Genomic DNA, 18,225 nt, shown 5'->3' on the forward strand with positions numbered 1-18,225 from the left:
GACACAAAGGGCGACGAAGAGTCTCGGGGAGAGAAGCAATGCTCCCCAGGAGGGGAAATGGGCAAAGGCAGGGGTGTGAAAGAAGCTCCATTATCACCAGGTGGGAGGCCAGCCGTGTAAAGCCAGTGAACCCCCCCCGCCCCGGAACACGAGAGCCTGGAATGCAGACTCAATCCAGGGACGGAGACTGGCGGTAGAAACCCGAGATGAAGACCTCGAAGAACTGCTCCTCCCTGGGTCACAATAACCCCACAGCAAACAGCCATAGCAGCACCAGGGACCCCCGGATGGAGAACGCGGTGCCTTCCTCGTCCTCATCCTCCTGGGGTGCTTCCTCTTGCAAAGGAGTTTCCACTCTGACCAGTTATACCATGCTGATCCCACTTTAACTGCCATTGCTCTTTCTTAGGGGATCCTGGGATTTGCAGTTCACGAGGTGCTTAGCACACTCTTGCAGAGCTCTAGTGTCTCACCAAACTTCATGCCTTTTCACACAGCACAACTGTTTCACTTTCACACCACTTCAAATGCCATGGCTCCACCGACAACCCAATAGATACTGGTATTGGAGCATGAATCCTGTGCTGGAGAACTTTAGTAGCTTCCCTTGAATTACAGCCCTCTGGAGCGCTTTTACCTCCCCATACTACAAATCCCAGAATTCTATAGAGGAAAAAATTGGCCCTTAAAGTGCTGTCAAAGTCTGGGGAGAGAGCATTTAAAAATGCTGTGTGGTACTGTCCACAGTTGTTGTTCTTTAATAGGTAAGCTTTTAAATTGCTTTTTAAAAAAATCTAATGAGAGTTTTATTACATTTTAATTTTTGTGCACTTTGTATGTGCTTCTATCTGCATCTGTTCTTAACTTCTGCAAGAGTCTGGATGGCCTGCCTCTCAGGTTGCTTTTACCACGTACCTCCTGCACCGGCAAAAGGGAGCTGGACTACATGGCCCTTGGGGGTCCCTTCCCAATCTTGGGATTCTATAAAAAGTATGATGTTTTGCATCCCTGACTCCTTTTCTCCTTCAAACAGCTGCAAGGACTCTGATCCAATAAGGATCCAATAAGGCCAATATGGCTGAGGCCTCTGGGAATCAGAGTTTGGGAATCACTGATTTAGTATAACAAAATTCTACGAAGATGCTCTGCACCAGAACCAGGTGGAGAAAACGTTTCAATAGACATCGAAGCCCAAAGATGGAATTCCAAATAAACTACCTGGGTCCATACAGGGACCGATGGGGCGGGTGAAGAAAATCACCTCTGCAAGGCTTTTGGGAAAGTTCCCTTTTTGGGGGGTGACAGCTCTTAGAATCCCACAGCTGTTGTCAACCCCGAATGTAACTTCTCCAAGCTCTTGCAATGGAGCCAAAGGAGGGAAGCAGCTGAATGCCTGTCCCCCTCCCCAGGAAAACATCCCACTCACAGGCTCCCTCCCACTCTTGTTGCTGAGCTCAGTGGAAAGAATTTCACATCCCATCCTGGCTGTCAAGAGGGATGTGTGGGGGGCGGGGGAGGGGGCAGATGCCTACCTAATCCCACCCCATGGACTTTATATGCCCCCCCAAGCCACCGCCACCCCTAAGAATAGCCGGTGGGGAGCAGGGGGTGGCGGCCAGGGAGGAGAAGCGCAGCGCAGGTGCCAATCCCAGCAGAAGAAACCCGAGAGGAGCCCAGGGGAGATTGGGCTAAATATACACGCCAAAGCCTGGCAACAAAGAGCAGAAAGAGAAAGGAGATGGGGAGGGCGAAGCACAGGCCTCAACCCTCCTCTGTCCCCCACTCGAACCCCAGCCCCAAATATCCAGCAATGGAGGTCTTCTCTCTCTCTCAATCTCTCTCTCCTGACTTGTGATTTTAAAAAGTGTTTTCTTTTACAAGACCACTGCCCTCCCGTTCCCCTTCAAAATCCCACAATTTGGATGGGGTGAATTGGAAGGGATGACCCCAACGGTTATCCAGTTCAACCCCCTGCAGGAATTCCCTGCTAAAACACATACGTACCTGCAAGGTGGGACATCCAAGCTCAGTTTTGTAGAGATGGAAGTGATCCAAGAGGTTATGGAGTCCACCTCCTTGCAGGAAATCTACAGCTAAAGCACTCCTGAGGTGGTCCTCTGACCTCTCATGAAAAGCCTCCAACAAGGGAGAGTTTGGAGGAGGCAAAGAGAGGACTGAGGAGCACTGAAGGGCAGGCACTTTTCACAATGGAAGGGGAATGACAATAACAAGTGCATGCAAAGACATAGATTTGGAAAGAAAACCCTAAGGCCACACAGTCCAACACCCTTTTGCCAGTGCAGGACATCTGCATTTGAAGACCCCCCTGAGAGGCGTGAGAATCCATTGCCTTCCAAGTGAGTCTGTTTCCACTGTCAAACAGCTTTTACCGTCAGGAAGTTCTCTCTCATGTTTAGCATGCCTCTTTGACGCAGAATCATTCAGCCACTGAACCAGAAGGGCTCCCAGGTCAGTGAGTCCAACCTCCCTGCAGGTACTCACAGCCAAACCACATCCCTGAAAGGCAGGCCACATGACCCTTGTTCATGAAAACCAACTAGGGGACCAAGTAGGCAAGTCCCACTCTCTCAGCAACCCCCCCCCCCCCCTCTGAACCAAACTTGCCAAGAAAGCCCCATGATAAATTTGCCTTGGGTTTGCTGTAAGTCAGAAATAACTTGGACGCACCACAACAAGACGCTGCCATGAATCTTCTGCAAGGAGAAATATGGGATATATACGGGTTCAGCCAATAAACAGGCCTCCCCAACTCCTGGAGCCCCTCCATCAGGAAAGGAGGCCGTGCAGAAAGGTACAGGGAGGCCGCTGTCAGCCCCCAAAGCCCTGATGTTGAGAGGCATGGTGTCTGTGTGTGGAGGGGACCCTTATGTGTCACAATGCTGGAGAACAGAAAAATAGTGGCTTTCAAAATGTAAAGCACATGAGGAAAGTCCAAAGGAGCCACTCACATTTGTCCAAATGGACATTCAGAAAATCACAATCTATCTTAGAGTAGGAATACCTTTAATTTGGCAAAATGAAAGGTTATAAAACAGAGGGGTGTGTTTTCTGTTTCCTTAGAAATCTTCTTCATTAAGTGCAAAATATTTTATATATTTATTTAACTCTGTTAAATAACTGTCTCCCAGACCTTTCTCCAGGTACCTTTTTCTTTTACTTTTTTGGACGACAAGTCCCAGAATCCTTCAAACATCAAGGGATGTATCCTCACAATATTATTATAGCACTAGGATGCCACCTGAAGTGCTCTGGCTCCATCCTCTGAAGTCCTTGGATTTGTAGTTGCAAGAAGAGGAGGAGGAAGCCAGCTGCCCTGCTACCTCCAATGACAAATAAACCCCACAGCAATGGGGTGGTGTGAATGTGGGCTGGTGTTGATGGTTTGTTGTTGTTGTGTGCCTCCAAGCCACCTCTGACTTATGGAGACCTCAAAGTGAACATATCAAAGGGGGTTCTTGGCAGAATTGTTTTCAGAGAGGGTTTCAGTTTTGCCTTTGCCTTCCTCGGAGGCTGAGAGAGTGTGCCTTGCCCAAGGTCACCCAGTGGGTTTTCATGCATGAGTCGGGGCTCAAACCCTGGTCCCCCAGTGTCTAGCACACAAGCCACACTGGCACTGTTGAGTATATAACATCCAAAACACAGAGACCAAAAGCTAAGCTTTAAGAGGGCCATTCGTCAGGGCGAGACGTCCATCACAGCAACATTTCCACCAGACTTCAGCCTCCGAGATGCAGCCAAGATACTGCTGTCTACCTGTTGCACACCTTTAAAAATAATGCTGAGGCGGCCTCCCCATGCCCCAGACCTTTGGCTCACCTGACTTGGGGGTCTCTCCCCTCTTTGCTGGCTTTGGGCTGGGGCAGCGGCTGCAGCTGCAGTCATTTCGGCCATCCGCTTCTCCATCTGCTCCAGACGCTCTAGGATGGACATCCTGAACTGATTATCTGAAGGGGGAGGGAGAGAAAACATCATCACCATCATCATCATCATCACAACCACACCTTTTCCCACAGTACTTAAGGTAGGTTAAAAGTTTAAAATTCTCATTGTAAAGAAGTTAAAAATGTAATTAAGCTACGGATAAAGTTAATTACAGAAGGAGACCTTCTGAGAAAGAGGAGGCTCCGGACCATCTCCAGCCTTGAGAGCCCCCTGCGGTGCCAAGAGAGAGAGGCGGAAATGCAGGGAAATATTTTAGGCTAATCCTGATTCAAGGCTGATTAGCCCGCCTGGCCTCCTTCTGCCAGGTTGGGCAAGTGCAATGGTAATCCTGGCAAGTGTGTGCGTGTGCATGTGCAGAGTATGAAGCAGATGCACGGCACGTAGTCCCACGGGGGCCGGGTGGGGAGAGGAATGGGGCAGACACATTGCAACGGATCGCATTATGAGGGGCAGGCAAGATCCTCCGGGTTCTTGCAAAGGGAAAGGCAAGGCTGAATGGACCTCAGAAGCAGAAGAAAGCTGGAGCAGACTTGCATGACAGGTAGCTCCTCCAGGAAGCCCTCAAACCGGACAGGAGGGAAACTGGGTAACAAGGGGGTGGTCCTGTCCTCCAGGGGATTCCCAAGACCACCACTTACTCTGCCATCATCATTATCTGCAGTTAGTAGGCCAGTAAAATACCATTGGAACACACATTTTAGCACAAAACCACAAAATACATATTAATACAACTAGGGAAAAGGCCAATATTTGTATATTTTTGAAAGTCCATTAAATGTGGCAATAACAACCACCACAACTATCATCATCATCATCACCATCACCATCACCATTATCATCATCATCATCATCATCATCATCATCATCATCATCATCATCATGATTACGGTGCAGTGCTAAGTGTTTGGTGGGAGCAGCCAGAGCCCCAGCACAAAATGACTCCAGGAGACTCCAGAGCACAAAACACAATGGGGTCTGTTGGGCTTCTCTCAGCAGCAAAAGGAAACCTGCAAAATGGACGCTCCACTGGGGCTGTCCCAGGGAGCCCTCACCCAATTCAAAGAGAGGACCCCATTATGAGCAGGTTGCCACAGGAAGCTCAACTCTGGTCCTTGGGACAAGAAAACTGCCTTTTCTTTCTTGTAGACACACCACACAATTCGGGGAAGGAGGTGCCTGTTCTCCTACCCACCTCAATACTAGGTCTACTGCCCACTTCCCCACCTATACCAGGTCACCATCTTGCTGGTTTAGCCAACAGTCTCCTTGCCTACTTTTTGGGGAATAATACCCTCACAAAGTGGAGCACGGTGCAGTTTCATTGTTCAACCTCATTTATCCCTGCTCAACCTTACATTGTGCAACTGATCATAAGGGGAGCAGAGAAAACCAAGGTTGAAAGCAGAGCACAGGAAAACCCCGCACCTCTTAAGCCAAACAAACGTGTTGCTAAAATCTTCCACTACAGGGCTACCTCTTTGTCCTTCCCTCTGGCCATTCCTTCTTTTTCCATTCATAATTCTCTCCATCCCATGCGGAACGCTATGGAGGAATGCCTTCCATTATTGTCCATTCATTCTATAAACACACACACACACACACTTCACCCATCAGTCCCGCAAAAAGATCTTTTCAGTCCAATCATTCCTTTGCTCAAAGAAGACAGTTCTCGAGTGAACCAGAAACATTATCTCAGCCTCACAAGAGACACCAACAAGACCACTAAACGACAGCAGCAACAACCAGCCACCTGGTCTCCATTACAAACTTGTCATTGACACTTGGGAGAACGAAGTCGAATGAAGCTGGGGAGGGGTGAAAGAAGGGCTTCCCACCAGAGTGAGTTCAAGAGGGAACTCCTTTCTACCCAAGTGTTGCTTCACCCAGCCATTCAACTCCAAGAGCTCATTGTGGTTTGAATGAAGGGTCAGACTTGATATATCCTCGTGGTAGACCACAAAAATCAACATCAAACAGGACCCTTCTTTCCTCCTACTGTTCCCTCAACTACCCTGCCGTACACATAGTAGTCCCAACCAATCTCTACTTGCCCCAAGGACTTCCCCAATTCCTCCGCTTGGCAGGCATCCCTCCACCTCCGTCCCCAGCGCCCCAGGTACCTGCTTTGTCCATCCCCTGAGGGGGCCACCGGTGGGGGGCCACCCTACCCCTCGCCTGCAGGCCCAGCACTCCGGTGGTCTCCGTCCCACCTCTTCTCCCAGCAGGAACCAGAACGCCTCTGCAGGAGTCTGCGGAGAGTCCCAGGCAGTGCCACCCTCCCCTCCAAGGAAAATTTAGACAAGAAAAGCGGCACGACGGGGGGGGGGGGCACTCAGCAGGAGCCACGCAATCAGGACACTCTGACTATCCCTGGTATGTGAGGAGAGTTAGCAGCGCAGCGGGTGGGTCTGGGACCCCTCCCTGGCACCCACCTGCCCAGTCAGCGGGGGGGCGCTGGGGGAGGGAACAGAGATGCCTCCTCCTCCTGCCCCTCTTCCTCTCTGGCCCTTTGCCTGCCACCAGCCAAGCTCCCAGGACTGACTCCCCACCAGGACAAAGTGAGAGAGCCCAGTGGCTCTGCAAAGTGTGAGCGGACTCCAGCCGTCCCCAAAATAGCCACAAAGGGGGGGGGGGGGTGGCAATCCCTTAATGAGATCTAAAGGCACTCACTCACGCAAGGGGCACGCATGTGCGCACTCTCTCTCTCTCTGCATGGCCAGCCAGGACAGACACCCGTATGAACTCCCTTTTTGTTTTACTTCCAGCAAGTGGAAAACAAGGGAAACTGACACCCAAGCCTTGCTGGAAGGGAGAGAAGCGTCTTCTCCTGCCACATTCACCCCAACCTACAAAACACACACATCCAGGGTCTCATTTTTCCTCCCCTGTTTTCCCTGGGGGTCTTCTTGAGAACAGAAAAGGAGTTTGATGTACTGATCCCAAGTCATGCCTCTTCCAACAGCCTCAGGCATGAGAAACCTCTTGATTGGAGCAGGGAAAGGTCACCTTCAGCAAGGACACCTCCATTCCTAGCAACTATGGCCCCTGGCTTCAGCAAGATCTAGACTTGGGTCCTAACTAGGTTCAGACTGGTAAAGCCAAATTGGACAGGTGGTTTAAAGCACTCTTCTCGCAGGGGCATCTCAGCATGAATTCTTCAGAGGATGTTTGCCTTTGTCTGAAAAAGTGGGACTTGCCCAAGGCCAATAGGTTTCCATAGCCAAGCAGGAATTTGAACCCTGGTCTATTGGAATCAAAGACCAAGACCTTGGGCAAGTTACCCTTTCTCAGAGGAAAGCGACAGCAAACCTCCTCTAACTCTTGCCAAGCAAAACCTAGGAGAGGCTCATCATAAATCAGAGTCCACTCGAAGACACATAACAACAGGGAAATAAAAATCAGTATCAGGAAATGGGAAAATGGTGTCTTTGGAGCAAAAAGCCCCAAATTCAAGTCTCACCTTGGGGGTCTTTGTGTACCAGCCCCACAGAGCTGTGCAAGTGGATGTTAAGAGACACATGGCCACACAGCCCTTGGACCAGGCCAGATGACTGAAACAGGTGTTTGGCAAACTGGGTACCTCCAGACTGAGGGTGCCAGCTTCTGTGGGCAGAAGGGGCCATAGGACAGACCACCCACTTTCCATGCAGCAGACCCAGAATCCACTGCTCAAAATGTTAGGTGACGCTGAAGGGACCCACATCTCTCTGAATCCTCCACAAACACTGCCTTCTCTCCAAACACCTGTTTCAGTCATCTGGCCTGGTCCAAGGGCTGTGTGGCCACGTGTCTCTTAACATCCACTTGCCCTGTGGGGCTGGTACACAAAGACCCCCAAGGTGAGACTTAAATTTGGGGCTTTTTGCTCCAAAGACATCTGCAGGTACCCAGTTTGCCATTTGTCATAAAACTTGTGCAAAAAATGAAACTGGCAACCGCAGTGAGAGCTACTTTTTGGTGAACCCTCCAGACATTGCTGCACAAGATGGGCTGCTAATTACGCTTTCCTCTCTCTGTCTCTCTCTTGCACATGTTCTTCCGCCTGTCAGCTCCCTACCGAGGCACTGGTTTGGCCACCACAGGAACAGAATGATGGATAGGGCAGAGAGTGAGGAAGCTACTTTTTCTTTTCACTACAAATCTCTGAATCACCTTCTGAACAACTTTCACTGAACAACTTGCAAGCAGACAACTTGCACTGTCCACAAGTTCAATTATTTCCAGCATGTGGAAAATGCAACACGTATTGCAGGGAACTGTAGGCCAAAAAAGTAACTTTTGCAAGCTCTAGCCATGTTCCTTGCAGACAGACAGCCTGCCTTGTGAAAGTGTGCAGAATCATCACTATCTGTATTTGGGACACTTGGGAGGCACTTCTCAAGGTAAACAAATACAGCTCCAAGCCTTGAGCCAGGCTGAAAACAGAAAATCCCCTAAACGTCCTTCGCCAGACCCCCAGCCATGTGCACAATGTCTCTTGCATCCGGGACCTCCAAGGGCTGTGACAATGAGACTGCCTCTCCAGGAATGGACCTAATGGAAGATGGGGGGGGGGGGTTGTCTTTCATGGAAGGAATCTCTTGTTGTGGGGAAGTGAGGAGGGCTCACCCAGAAAAGTCGTTGCTTTGCTCCTGAGGCTCAGCGTACCTGGAGCACTGGCAGTGGAAATGGACCCCCAAAAACGTATGCATGAATGGACCCGAACTGAGATTGTAGAGTATGTGGAGAACAGTTCTGCATGGGGAGGTGAAGATGCAGAAATCCAAAGGACACCCCACCATTGCCACCCCCTTCCCAGGGCTTGGGTGACAGCTACTCCAAGGGGAGAGAGGAGAGAAAGGACCCCTTGGAGATGGGCTGGATCTGTATGATGAGGAGCCAGGGCTTCAGGGTTTCCCAGGAGAAGAGTAGGAGGTGGAAGGATGCCGTGTTGCAGCACAGTCTGTGCCATGACGCCTGGGTTCTCTCCGAGGGGAACAGCAGTAGGCACAGTGCCCGGCCTCCGCCTGTTACTCTTGGCCTGTCTTGCCCCGTCATGGAAACGCCTGACTCTGACCTCTCCTATCCTCCTCTTCTCAGCCCTCCAGTTTCCATTGCACACAAAGCACCACGCCAGGAATATCCCCCTTCCCCGTAAGACGACACCCTGGAACTGGCCCCAGACCCAGCTTGGATGGCATGGCACGTTTTTTTCCAACAGCAAAGCCACAAACAATCCCCCCCGCGGCCGCCGCCGGCTTCAGGAAGGCACAGCACCCTCCCCCCTCCATCGCCACCATTCCTACCCAATCCAGTCACCAGCCCACCAATAACCTGGACCTCAGCAACTCCAGCACCCCGTCCCAGACATGACACTGAGGCAAGCCTTGTCTTCTTCCTTGGATCCCTCCCAGGAAATTGGAGGGCTCCTTCTGTCCTTCTCTGGCCCTGTGACCTCCTCCTCAGCACACATGAAGTAACCATATCGGCTCCCACAGAAGCACCAGACCCAGATCCACTCCATAGGAAGGAACCCAGGCAGGCTCCCAGCCCCTCATCTTTTGGGAAACCCAGTCGGAGAATCCCATCCCATCCCCAACTTTTTCCTGTAAGCATGACTCACCGTCCAAAGAGAGCCAATCCAGCTGAGTGCTGGGCAGTGCCATGAAGTTGCGGGCCCGGTACTCAAACAGGACGGACATAGAGATGATGTGGGAATCGAAGGCCACATGCAAGGGGACCAGGCCTGCTTCATGGGCTGCAAGGTGAGACAGAAGGGGCCATCAAGAACATGAGAGGCAAGGGGTGCCATCTCCCCAAGACAGCCTTGAATTGGCCTAATAGCCCCAGGAAGGAAGGGGCCCCAAATGCCCAACACACAGACACACAAGCATACAAAAAGCCCGTTACCTGGGCAGTAGCATCGCAGCACTCCAGACTGGATGAGTGTGGCAGGGACAGAGATCTGGTCGAAGAGGCAACTGTATGGTTTGGCCTCACCCATCCATGGCCCAGTGATAAGCACCTTGACGCCCCCCTGCTCTCCGGAAGAGGGAAAGGAGGGAGAAAGTAAGGTGATGAGTGAGATGGAACACAGCTTGCCAAATAGGGACAAATGCTGTTCCTCAGATTTCCCATTGCCAACCACTGCATGACCCCACATGCCCATCACCTGTTGGACTCAGTCCCCAAACATTCCAGGTCTTCTCTTAGTTCTTGACCCCTAATCTCAAGGCTTCCTCCTACCCTTGCCCCTCAATGCCTCAGACACCCAGAAAACCTAAGACTCCTGGCTGTCTGACCTTTAGCACTCCCCCCAAGACTGCATGCCTTTCCCCTGCTGCATACCCACCTCGGGGTAGGACCATTCCGGCGAGAAGTCCGTGATGGACACCAGCGGCTGTGGGGAACTCCCCGGAGGGCCCCCCTCGGTCGCATAGCAGGGCTCGGCCAGGGGCTCTGCAGAGAGGACCAGCACAGGGCTCCCTGCCCCACCGCCGGCCCCCTCAGTACTGCTGGCGCTGCCCGTCCCTCCCTCGTCCGTCATGAGCTCACTAATAAGGTCGGGGAAGTGGTTGTCGAAAGAGAGGCCAAAGGAGGCCCCCACTGTGGCCTTCGTGGCCGCCTTCTGGATTATGGAGTACAGCTCCTCCTGGAGCTCCGTGGCCGAAATTTCCGAGGCCGATGCCACCTCCGAGGGTGGCCCCTTGCCTTCGCCAGGTGTCCCAGCCTCGGCCTGAGACTCCCCTTCTCCCATGGTCTCCATGGGAGTCTCAGGGCTGTTCTTCCCCTCTGTCCCAGCAGCAGAGGGGGATGGCGAGGGCGGCAGCGGTGCCGGCTGGGTCCCGTCGTCGTGGATGAAAAAGCGGTTGGAGGTGGGCACATAGACGGAGTAGTCTGGGGGGGTGGTGGCAGCGGTGTTCTCTTGAGGCTCAGCTTTGGCTTGGAGCCCAGCCCCCCCTCCATAGGTTTCCCCTTGCTTGGGGCTGTTGAGGAAGCAGTCTGGGTCGAAGGCGGCAGAGCTGACCTCGCCCGTCTCCATGGTGGAGTCGAGGTTCTGTGAGAGAACCAGGCCTGGCCCCGGGAGCAGGGCCAAGCCCAGGGGCGGTGAGGGGCCCCCGCCGCCATCTCCAGAGACCAGGTGCTGGCTGGGCGTCAGGGCCAGTGGCTTCTCTGTGCCCCCAAGACCAGTCATGACCAAAATGGCACTCCCAGGAAGGCCCATCGAGAGAGTGACGGCCGGCAGCTCCTGCTTGGGGAAACCGTTGGGCTGGGCCAGGCCAGCAGAGGGCTGTGTGGAGTCCGGAGCGGCATCAGCCACGCTGGGGGAAGCTGCCTTGGCCAATTTCAGTTCCTTGCTGTCGGAGCTGGAGGTCCTGGGTGGCTCCGGCTCGGCTTTGGCCTCTGAGGCACCAGAGATGTTCTGGACCTCCATCAGGGCAGGGTAAGGGCACGGGCGGACTTCCACTTTCGGGGAGATGATGCGGTGCTTCGTGCTGCTGCATTTGTGTGGGACGTGTCCGGGACTCCCTGTGGCAGGGTTGGGGGAGAGCGGGAAAGAGAAGTGAGCAAATCCATTCCCTGGCTAAGTTGCGCCCATTATCTCTGGGCAGAGTGCAATGTGTTAAAAATGAACATTGAATGCAAGCGAGAAACAATGGCAAAACAGCATATAATAATAAAAACTGAGAGGGAAAAAGAGCAGCAAAACAGGACATTGTAAAGAACTAAAGGCATTAGAGGCCATTCCTAAAACGCATCAGAGAATCACAGTGTCTCGGGCTGTGAGGAATTAAAGGGGTAAAGTGGTAATTCAGACCTTGACCACTGGAGGACACCGAACACTCCTTGCATCCTATACCCACAACCCCAAAATGGGTTTCCAACTGGAAGCCACTGGCTCTCTCACTTGTGGATGTGTCTGCATGCATCTCTCTCGCAGTACAAACCTACATCATTTCAAGTCAAGGACAAGAAGGCTTAGGAAAATCAAACAATGTGCCTTCAGGACATCTACAATCTCGGGATGTGCTGTTGACAAAATCATTTTGTAATGATGGACTGAAATGAAAACATTTATATAGTATCTATGGACTGCAAAGGCTTCTTGCCTGTGAAAATTCAAGACAAAATATTGACTCACTGACCATATTTTATTCCAATTAACACTAAGGCGATGACTTTTTAAGTTGACTAAAAATATATTAAAAGGTACCCTCATCCCCCAAATGTAAATGGTTTTTAATGTAGGTATTTATAAGAACTGTTGACAGCAGGCACCAGGGGGGCAAAAATGAAAACATTGCCACCAGTAAGAATTCTGCCCCAATGAATTAATTTTCCTTTCGGTCCCCAAATTTCTAACATGGCAAAGGGCAAAACCCCTTCGTACGCCGTTTCCACATTTGCCTACTGCCCCTTTTCTTTGGATGCCCAAACTCTATTTTTAATGCTCAGCTGGGATACAGAGGCACCTTCTAAGACAGTGGTTCCCAAACTGTGCCCTTTAAGTAATTTTGGACTTCAGCTCCCAGAAGCCTCAGCCATGTTGCTCAATAATAGTCTAGGATTCTGGGAGCTGAAGTCCAAAATCACTTAAAGAGCACAGTTTGGGACCACTGTTCTAGGATGTGAAATGCATGTGAGACAGGATGGCTGCTGTGACACATACATGCATGCTCTAAAAATAAAGAATAGCTCTTCTATTCTACAAAACAATTGATTCAGTCGTGTGAACAGATGATCACACAGTCAGAAAGGAGAGATGTAGTAGTGATGGGTGACTTCAACTACCCTGATATTTGTTGGAAGTCAAACTCAGCCAGATCCTCAAGGTCTAGTAAATTCCTCACTTGCCTTGGAGACAATTTCATGGTCCAAAAGGTGGAAGAGGCAACAAGGGGGTCAGCTATTTTAGATCTGATCCTAACCAACAAGGATGACTTGGTTAATGGGGTGCAAGTGGTGGGATCATTAGGTGGAAGTGACCATGTTCTCCTGGAGTTTGTAATACGGTGGAAAGGAGAAGCCAGGCAGAGTCAGACACGCATCCTAGACTTTAGAAGAGCGGATTTCAGTAAACTTAGAGAAGTATTGAGAGCGATTCCATGGTCAGGAATACTAAAAGAGAAGGGAGTTCAAGATGGATGGGAGTTTCTCAAAAGGGAGATACTGAAGGCACAAATTAAAACAGTTCCAGTGAGAAAGAAAAATGGGAGATGTCGCAAGAACCCAGGATAGATGACTAAGGAACTTCCAACGGAGATGAGTTTGAAACGGAACATGTATAAGAAATGGAAAAATGGGGAAATTACCAAAGCGGAATTCAAACAAATAGCTAGCAAGTGTAGAGATATGGTCAGAAAAGCCAAAGCACAGAATGAACTCAGGCTTGCTAGAGAGGTTAAGAACAACAAAAAGGGCTTTTTTGGATATGTCCGCAGCAAAAGGAAGAAGAAGGAAACGGTGGGGCCACTGCGTGGAGAAGATGGCAAAATGCTAACAGAAGAAAGAGAAAAGACAGAATTACTCAACACTTTCTTTGCCTCCGTCTTCTCAGAAAAGGCAAAGGCTGCTCAACCTGAGGATAATGGAGTAGAGGACAGAATAGAGGAATTTCAGCACAGAATAAGTAAAGAGATAGTAGAGGAATACCTTATTAGTCTAAATGAATTTAAGTCTCCGGGACCAGATGAACTCCATCCAAGGGTATTAAAAGAACTGGCAAATGTAATATCGGAGCCATTGGCAATAATAATCTTTGAAAACTCCTGGAGAACAGGAGAGATCCCAGCAGACTGGCGGAGGGCAAACGTTGCCCCATCTTCAAAAAGGGGGAAAAAGGGGATCCCAACAATTATCCTCCAGTTAGTCTGAGATCAATCCCAGGAAAGATTCTGGAGCAGATAATTAAACAAAGAGTCTGTGAACATCTAGATGGCAATTCCATAATCACAAAAAGTCAACATGGGTTTCAGAGAAAGAAGTCATGCCAGACAAACCTGATCTCTTTCTTTGATAAAATGACCAGCTTGGTAGATGAAGGGAATGCTGTGGATATAGTATACCTTGATTTCAGTAAGGCCTTTGACAGGGTTCCCCATGACATTCTCACAAACAAGCTTGTAAAATGTGGGCTAGACAAGGCAACTGTTAAGTGGATTTGTAATCGGTTGACCGGCCGAACCCAAAGGGTGCTCAACAATGGCACCTTTTCATCCTGGAGAGAAGTAACCAGTGGGGTCCCACAGGGCTCTGTCCTTGGCCCAGTACTGTTCAAGATCTTTATCAATGACTTGGAGGAAAAAATTGGGGGCATACTTATCAAATTTGCAGATGACACCAAATTAGGAGGAATAGCTAATACTCCAGAGGACAGGATCAAAATTCAAAATGACCTGAATAGACTAGAAAGCTGGGCCAGAGCTAACAAAATAAGGTTCAACACGGAGAAATGTAAGGCACTGCACTTAGGGAGGAAAAATAAAATGCACAGATATAGGATGGGTGACACCTGGCTGAATGAAACTACATGTGAAAGGGATCTAGGAGTCCAAGTAGACCACAAGTTAAACATGAGTGAACAGTGTGATGCGGCAGCTAAAAAGGCCAATGCGATTTTAGGCTGCATCAATAGAAGTATAGCGTCTAGATCAAGAGAAGTAATAGTGCCACTGTATTCTGCTTTGGTCAAGCCCCACCTGGAATATTGTGTCCAGTTCTGGGCCCCACAATTCAAAAAGGACATTGAGAAACTGGAGCCATGTGTCCAAAGGAGGGCAACTAAAATGGTGAAAGGTCTGGAAACCTTGCCCTATGAGGAACGACTCAGGGAGCTGGGGATGTTTAGCCTGGAGAAGAGAAGGTTAAGAGGTGATATGATAGCCCTGTTTAAATATTTGAAAGGATGTCATCTTGAGGAGGGAGCAAGCTTGTTTTCTGCTGTTCCAGAGACTAGGACACAATGGAGCAATGGGTGCAAGCTGCAGGAAAAGAGAAGCCACCTCAACGTTAGGAGGAACTTCCTGACAGTAAGAGCTGTTCGACAGTGGAACAAACTCCCTCGGAGTGTAGTGGAGTCTCCCTCCTTGGAGGTCTTCAAACAGAGGCTGGATGGCCATCTGTCGGGGATGCTTTGATCTGGATTTCCTGCATGACAGAAGAAGGGGGTTGGACTGGATCAGGGCCCTTGCGGTCTCTTCCAACTCTATGATTCTATGAAAAACCTATGTCAGTTTAATAAACTCATCTGCCATCTGAAACCAATGAGTCCCATGAGATTTCCTATACCAGCTGACAGTCCTGCTTAACAAAAGGGAAGGAGATGTCACAGTGAAGGAATGGCATATTCAGTTGGCAGGATCCAATCCAAGTCCTCTTCCTCCCTAAGAAGATTTAATCTGGAACTAATCCATGATGTCTGACGTTTCAGCACTAGATGATCTGCAGAACAGCCCCAAAATATAGGATATAAAGTTCTTCTTCTTTTTTTAAAGTACATGTTCCCAAGAGTTACTGTAGTAAAGTGGACTCTTGGTATCTGCTAGCATTTGGGTTATAGGACCCCCCATGGATGCCTAAATCTGTGCATGCTCAAGTCATATTATTTACTATGGGGTAGTAAAATGATGTCCCTTATATAAAGTGACATTTTCAAGGTTTGCTTTTTGGGGTTTTGGGGGGTGGGAGGAATATTTTCAAGCCATGGATGGTGGAAGCCATGGATACGGAGGGCTGACTATATTGATGGTAACTTATGTCCTAGTCCAAAATTCAAACCACTGCACCACACTGTCTCTCAACATTTATTCAAAGGGGTTTGCCATTGCTTTCCCCCAAGGCGCAGAGAGTGTGACTTGCCCAAGGTTCCCCAGGGGCTTTCCATGGCTGAGGTCCAAAACACACTGCAGAAATAATCTAGTTTGAGACTGCTTTAACTGCCCTGGCTCAATGCTAGGGAATTCTGGGAACTGCAGTTTTATGAGACATTTGGCCTTCTCTATCAGAGCACTCTGGTGCCACAATAAACTACAATTCCCAGGATTCCCTAGCACTGAGAAAGGGCACTTAAATCTCAAACTGGAATATTTCTGCAGTGTGTTTTGGACCTGAGAAGGGATTCAAACCCTGGTCTGGAGTGCCAGTCCAACCCTTCAACCACTACACCATGCTGCCTCTCCCTTGATTTTCTTGGCCAGATTTCTTCAAATGAGCATTCTCATTGCCTTCCAAGCACAGAGCTTATAATAATAATAATAATAATGATATGTTTTATTTATAAACCGCTATTCCAAATAGATCATAGCCATGTACAAGAAAATTATATAACAGTACAAGAAAAATCTACAATTAAGATACACTGTATCTTCAGGCCAGCCCCTGATGACACTGGGCCGGCCTGCTCTCTCCCTCAACGGCCGAAAGATGACAGTTATGGAGGGAGGGCACTCTGTCTTCAGGCCAGCCCCTGATGACGCTGGGCCGGCCTGCTCTCTCCCTCAACGGCCGAAAGATGACAGTTATGGAGGGAGGGCACTCTGTCTTCAGGCCAGCCCCTGATGACGCTGGGCCGGCCTGCTCTCTCCCTCAACGGCCGAAAGATGACAGTTATGGAGGGGGGGCACTCTGTCTTCAGGCCAGACCCTGATGACGCTGGGCCGGCCTGCTCTCTCCCTCAACGGCCGAAAGATGACAGTTATGGAGGGGGGGCACTCTGTCTTCAGGCCAGACCCTGATGACGGAAGAGTTCCTACTCTGTCAGGCTTTCAAGAATTGACTGTGATGTGCTTTTACTGGTACAGTGCACCTGTGCCATACGTGGGCACACCATACTTCAAGCTTATGCTGAAGCCGCGTGGCAATTGGGTAAATGGGCATGTGCATCACGCCACACCGCAAGCACATGCCCCATTGTTTCCAACAGGGTGTGAGTATACGCGGAATTCCCTTTACATGGGGGGATCCAGAACGGATCCCCTGCGTAAGGGAAGGGCCCGTTGTATACTGGTTTATTTGTTATATTCTGGCTTTTAATGACGTCTAAATGCTTTTGACTCTACAGATTAATTGTTTTTGACATATACTGTACACATATATTTTCCTGACATCTTTTGTATGTTTTAATATATATTAGCTTTAATAATTTAATTTGCAACCCAGTACTTGGAAAGCAGTAGGAATAACAACCATTGTCATCATCACATCACTGCTCTCTGCAGTTCTTAAGTACTTAATTTGAAAACAATGAATCTTGGAGGTGGGGGTGGGAAGGCCTTTTCCTTTAAACACTTAGGTCCCGTACAGACAGGCCAAAATAAAGCTGCTTCGGGTCACTTTGGAGGTATGCTGTTTAAATGACACATGCATTTTAAGAGGCTAGAAGCTGCGCCAAAGCTGAGCTCCAGTCCTTAGGGCTGGGGCATGGCTTTGGCACATCTTCTGGCCTCTTAGAACGCATGAATCATTTAAACAGCATACCTCCAAAACGACCCAAAGCAGCTTTGTTTTGGCCTGTCTGTACAGGCTCTTAGTCAACTAAAAAGCTCATTGCCGCAGGGTAAAGTGGAATAAAATACTACTACTGAGTAGGAGGAAGAAAAACGTGTGTGAAGGAGAAAGAGGGAGGAGGAAACCTTTACTCTGTGATCATCTGGTGGCCTGGATTCACTCTCACTTTTATCAAATTTCCTCTTTTAAAATGGTTTACACAGTCAAGACATGGCTGCCAAAGAGCCAGGAGGGAGAGAGAAGTCTGGCCTGCATCTCCCCCTCCCCAAACCCCACATGTATGTCCTCCTGTCAATGCAAGTTTTGCATTGTGGGGGTCCTGTAGGTCCTGGGAACAGCAATTCCCAGCAGCCCTCCTGGGCCAGACTAGCATTGTCAGGAATGCTGGCTCTTCCAGTCCAACCAACTATGGAGGGCCCAGCACATGGCTTATGGCGTGCTTATTACTTAAAATGTCATTGGGGTGGGAGTGGTATGGCCTTTTGGATGCTGCCGCGTTGCAACTCCCATCAGCCTCACAGACCTCACATGCAAGGCAAAGCCCAGTAACAATTCCCCCTCTGACCTAAATCCAGTTGCCTGTCCCAACCAGAGCAGAGCCTGGGTATCAACAGAATTGGCAAGAAGTCTTGACCTGTCTAGGCTGGGTTGACAGGTTTCCTACAAAGTGGGACCAGCAGCTGGGTTCAGGAAAGAGCCAAACAGAAGCCGTTGGGTCCTGTATCATGTCAGTTGGACTGCTTTCAAGGAGGTCTCCAAGGTATTGAAGCCATCTGA

At 49.7% G+C, this 18,225-nt stretch overlaps 1 protein-coding gene across 3 annotated transcripts in view; it reads right to left on the minus strand.

Moving 5' to 3' along the window:
• CAMTA2 (calmodulin binding transcription activator 2) overlaps nucleotides 1-18,225 on the minus strand; it is a 50,234-nt gene that overhangs the window by 13,915 nt on the left and 18,094 nt on the right. For all 3 annotated transcript variants that reach the window (XM_042474192.1, XM_042474191.1, XM_042474193.1), the window contains exons 9-12: nucleotides 10,295-11,472; nucleotides 9,853-9,979; nucleotides 9,566-9,700; nucleotides 3,838-3,965 (exon numbers count right to left, since the gene is read on the minus strand). In XM_042474192.1, the coding sequence (XP_042330126.1) occupies nucleotides 3,838-3,965; nucleotides 9,566-9,700; nucleotides 9,853-9,979; nucleotides 10,295-11,472 (1,568 nt within the window). The remainder of the gene's footprint in view (nucleotides 1-3,837; nucleotides 3,966-9,565; nucleotides 9,701-9,852; nucleotides 9,980-10,294; nucleotides 11,473-18,225) is intronic.

The sequence above is a fragment of the Sceloporus undulatus genome, chromosome 6, assembly GCF_019175285.1.
Source record: "Sceloporus undulatus isolate JIND9_A2432 ecotype Alabama chromosome 6, SceUnd_v1.1, whole genome shotgun sequence".
In the NCBI taxonomy this organism is placed as follows: Eukaryota; Metazoa; Chordata; class Lepidosauria; order Squamata; family Phrynosomatidae; genus Sceloporus; species Sceloporus undulatus.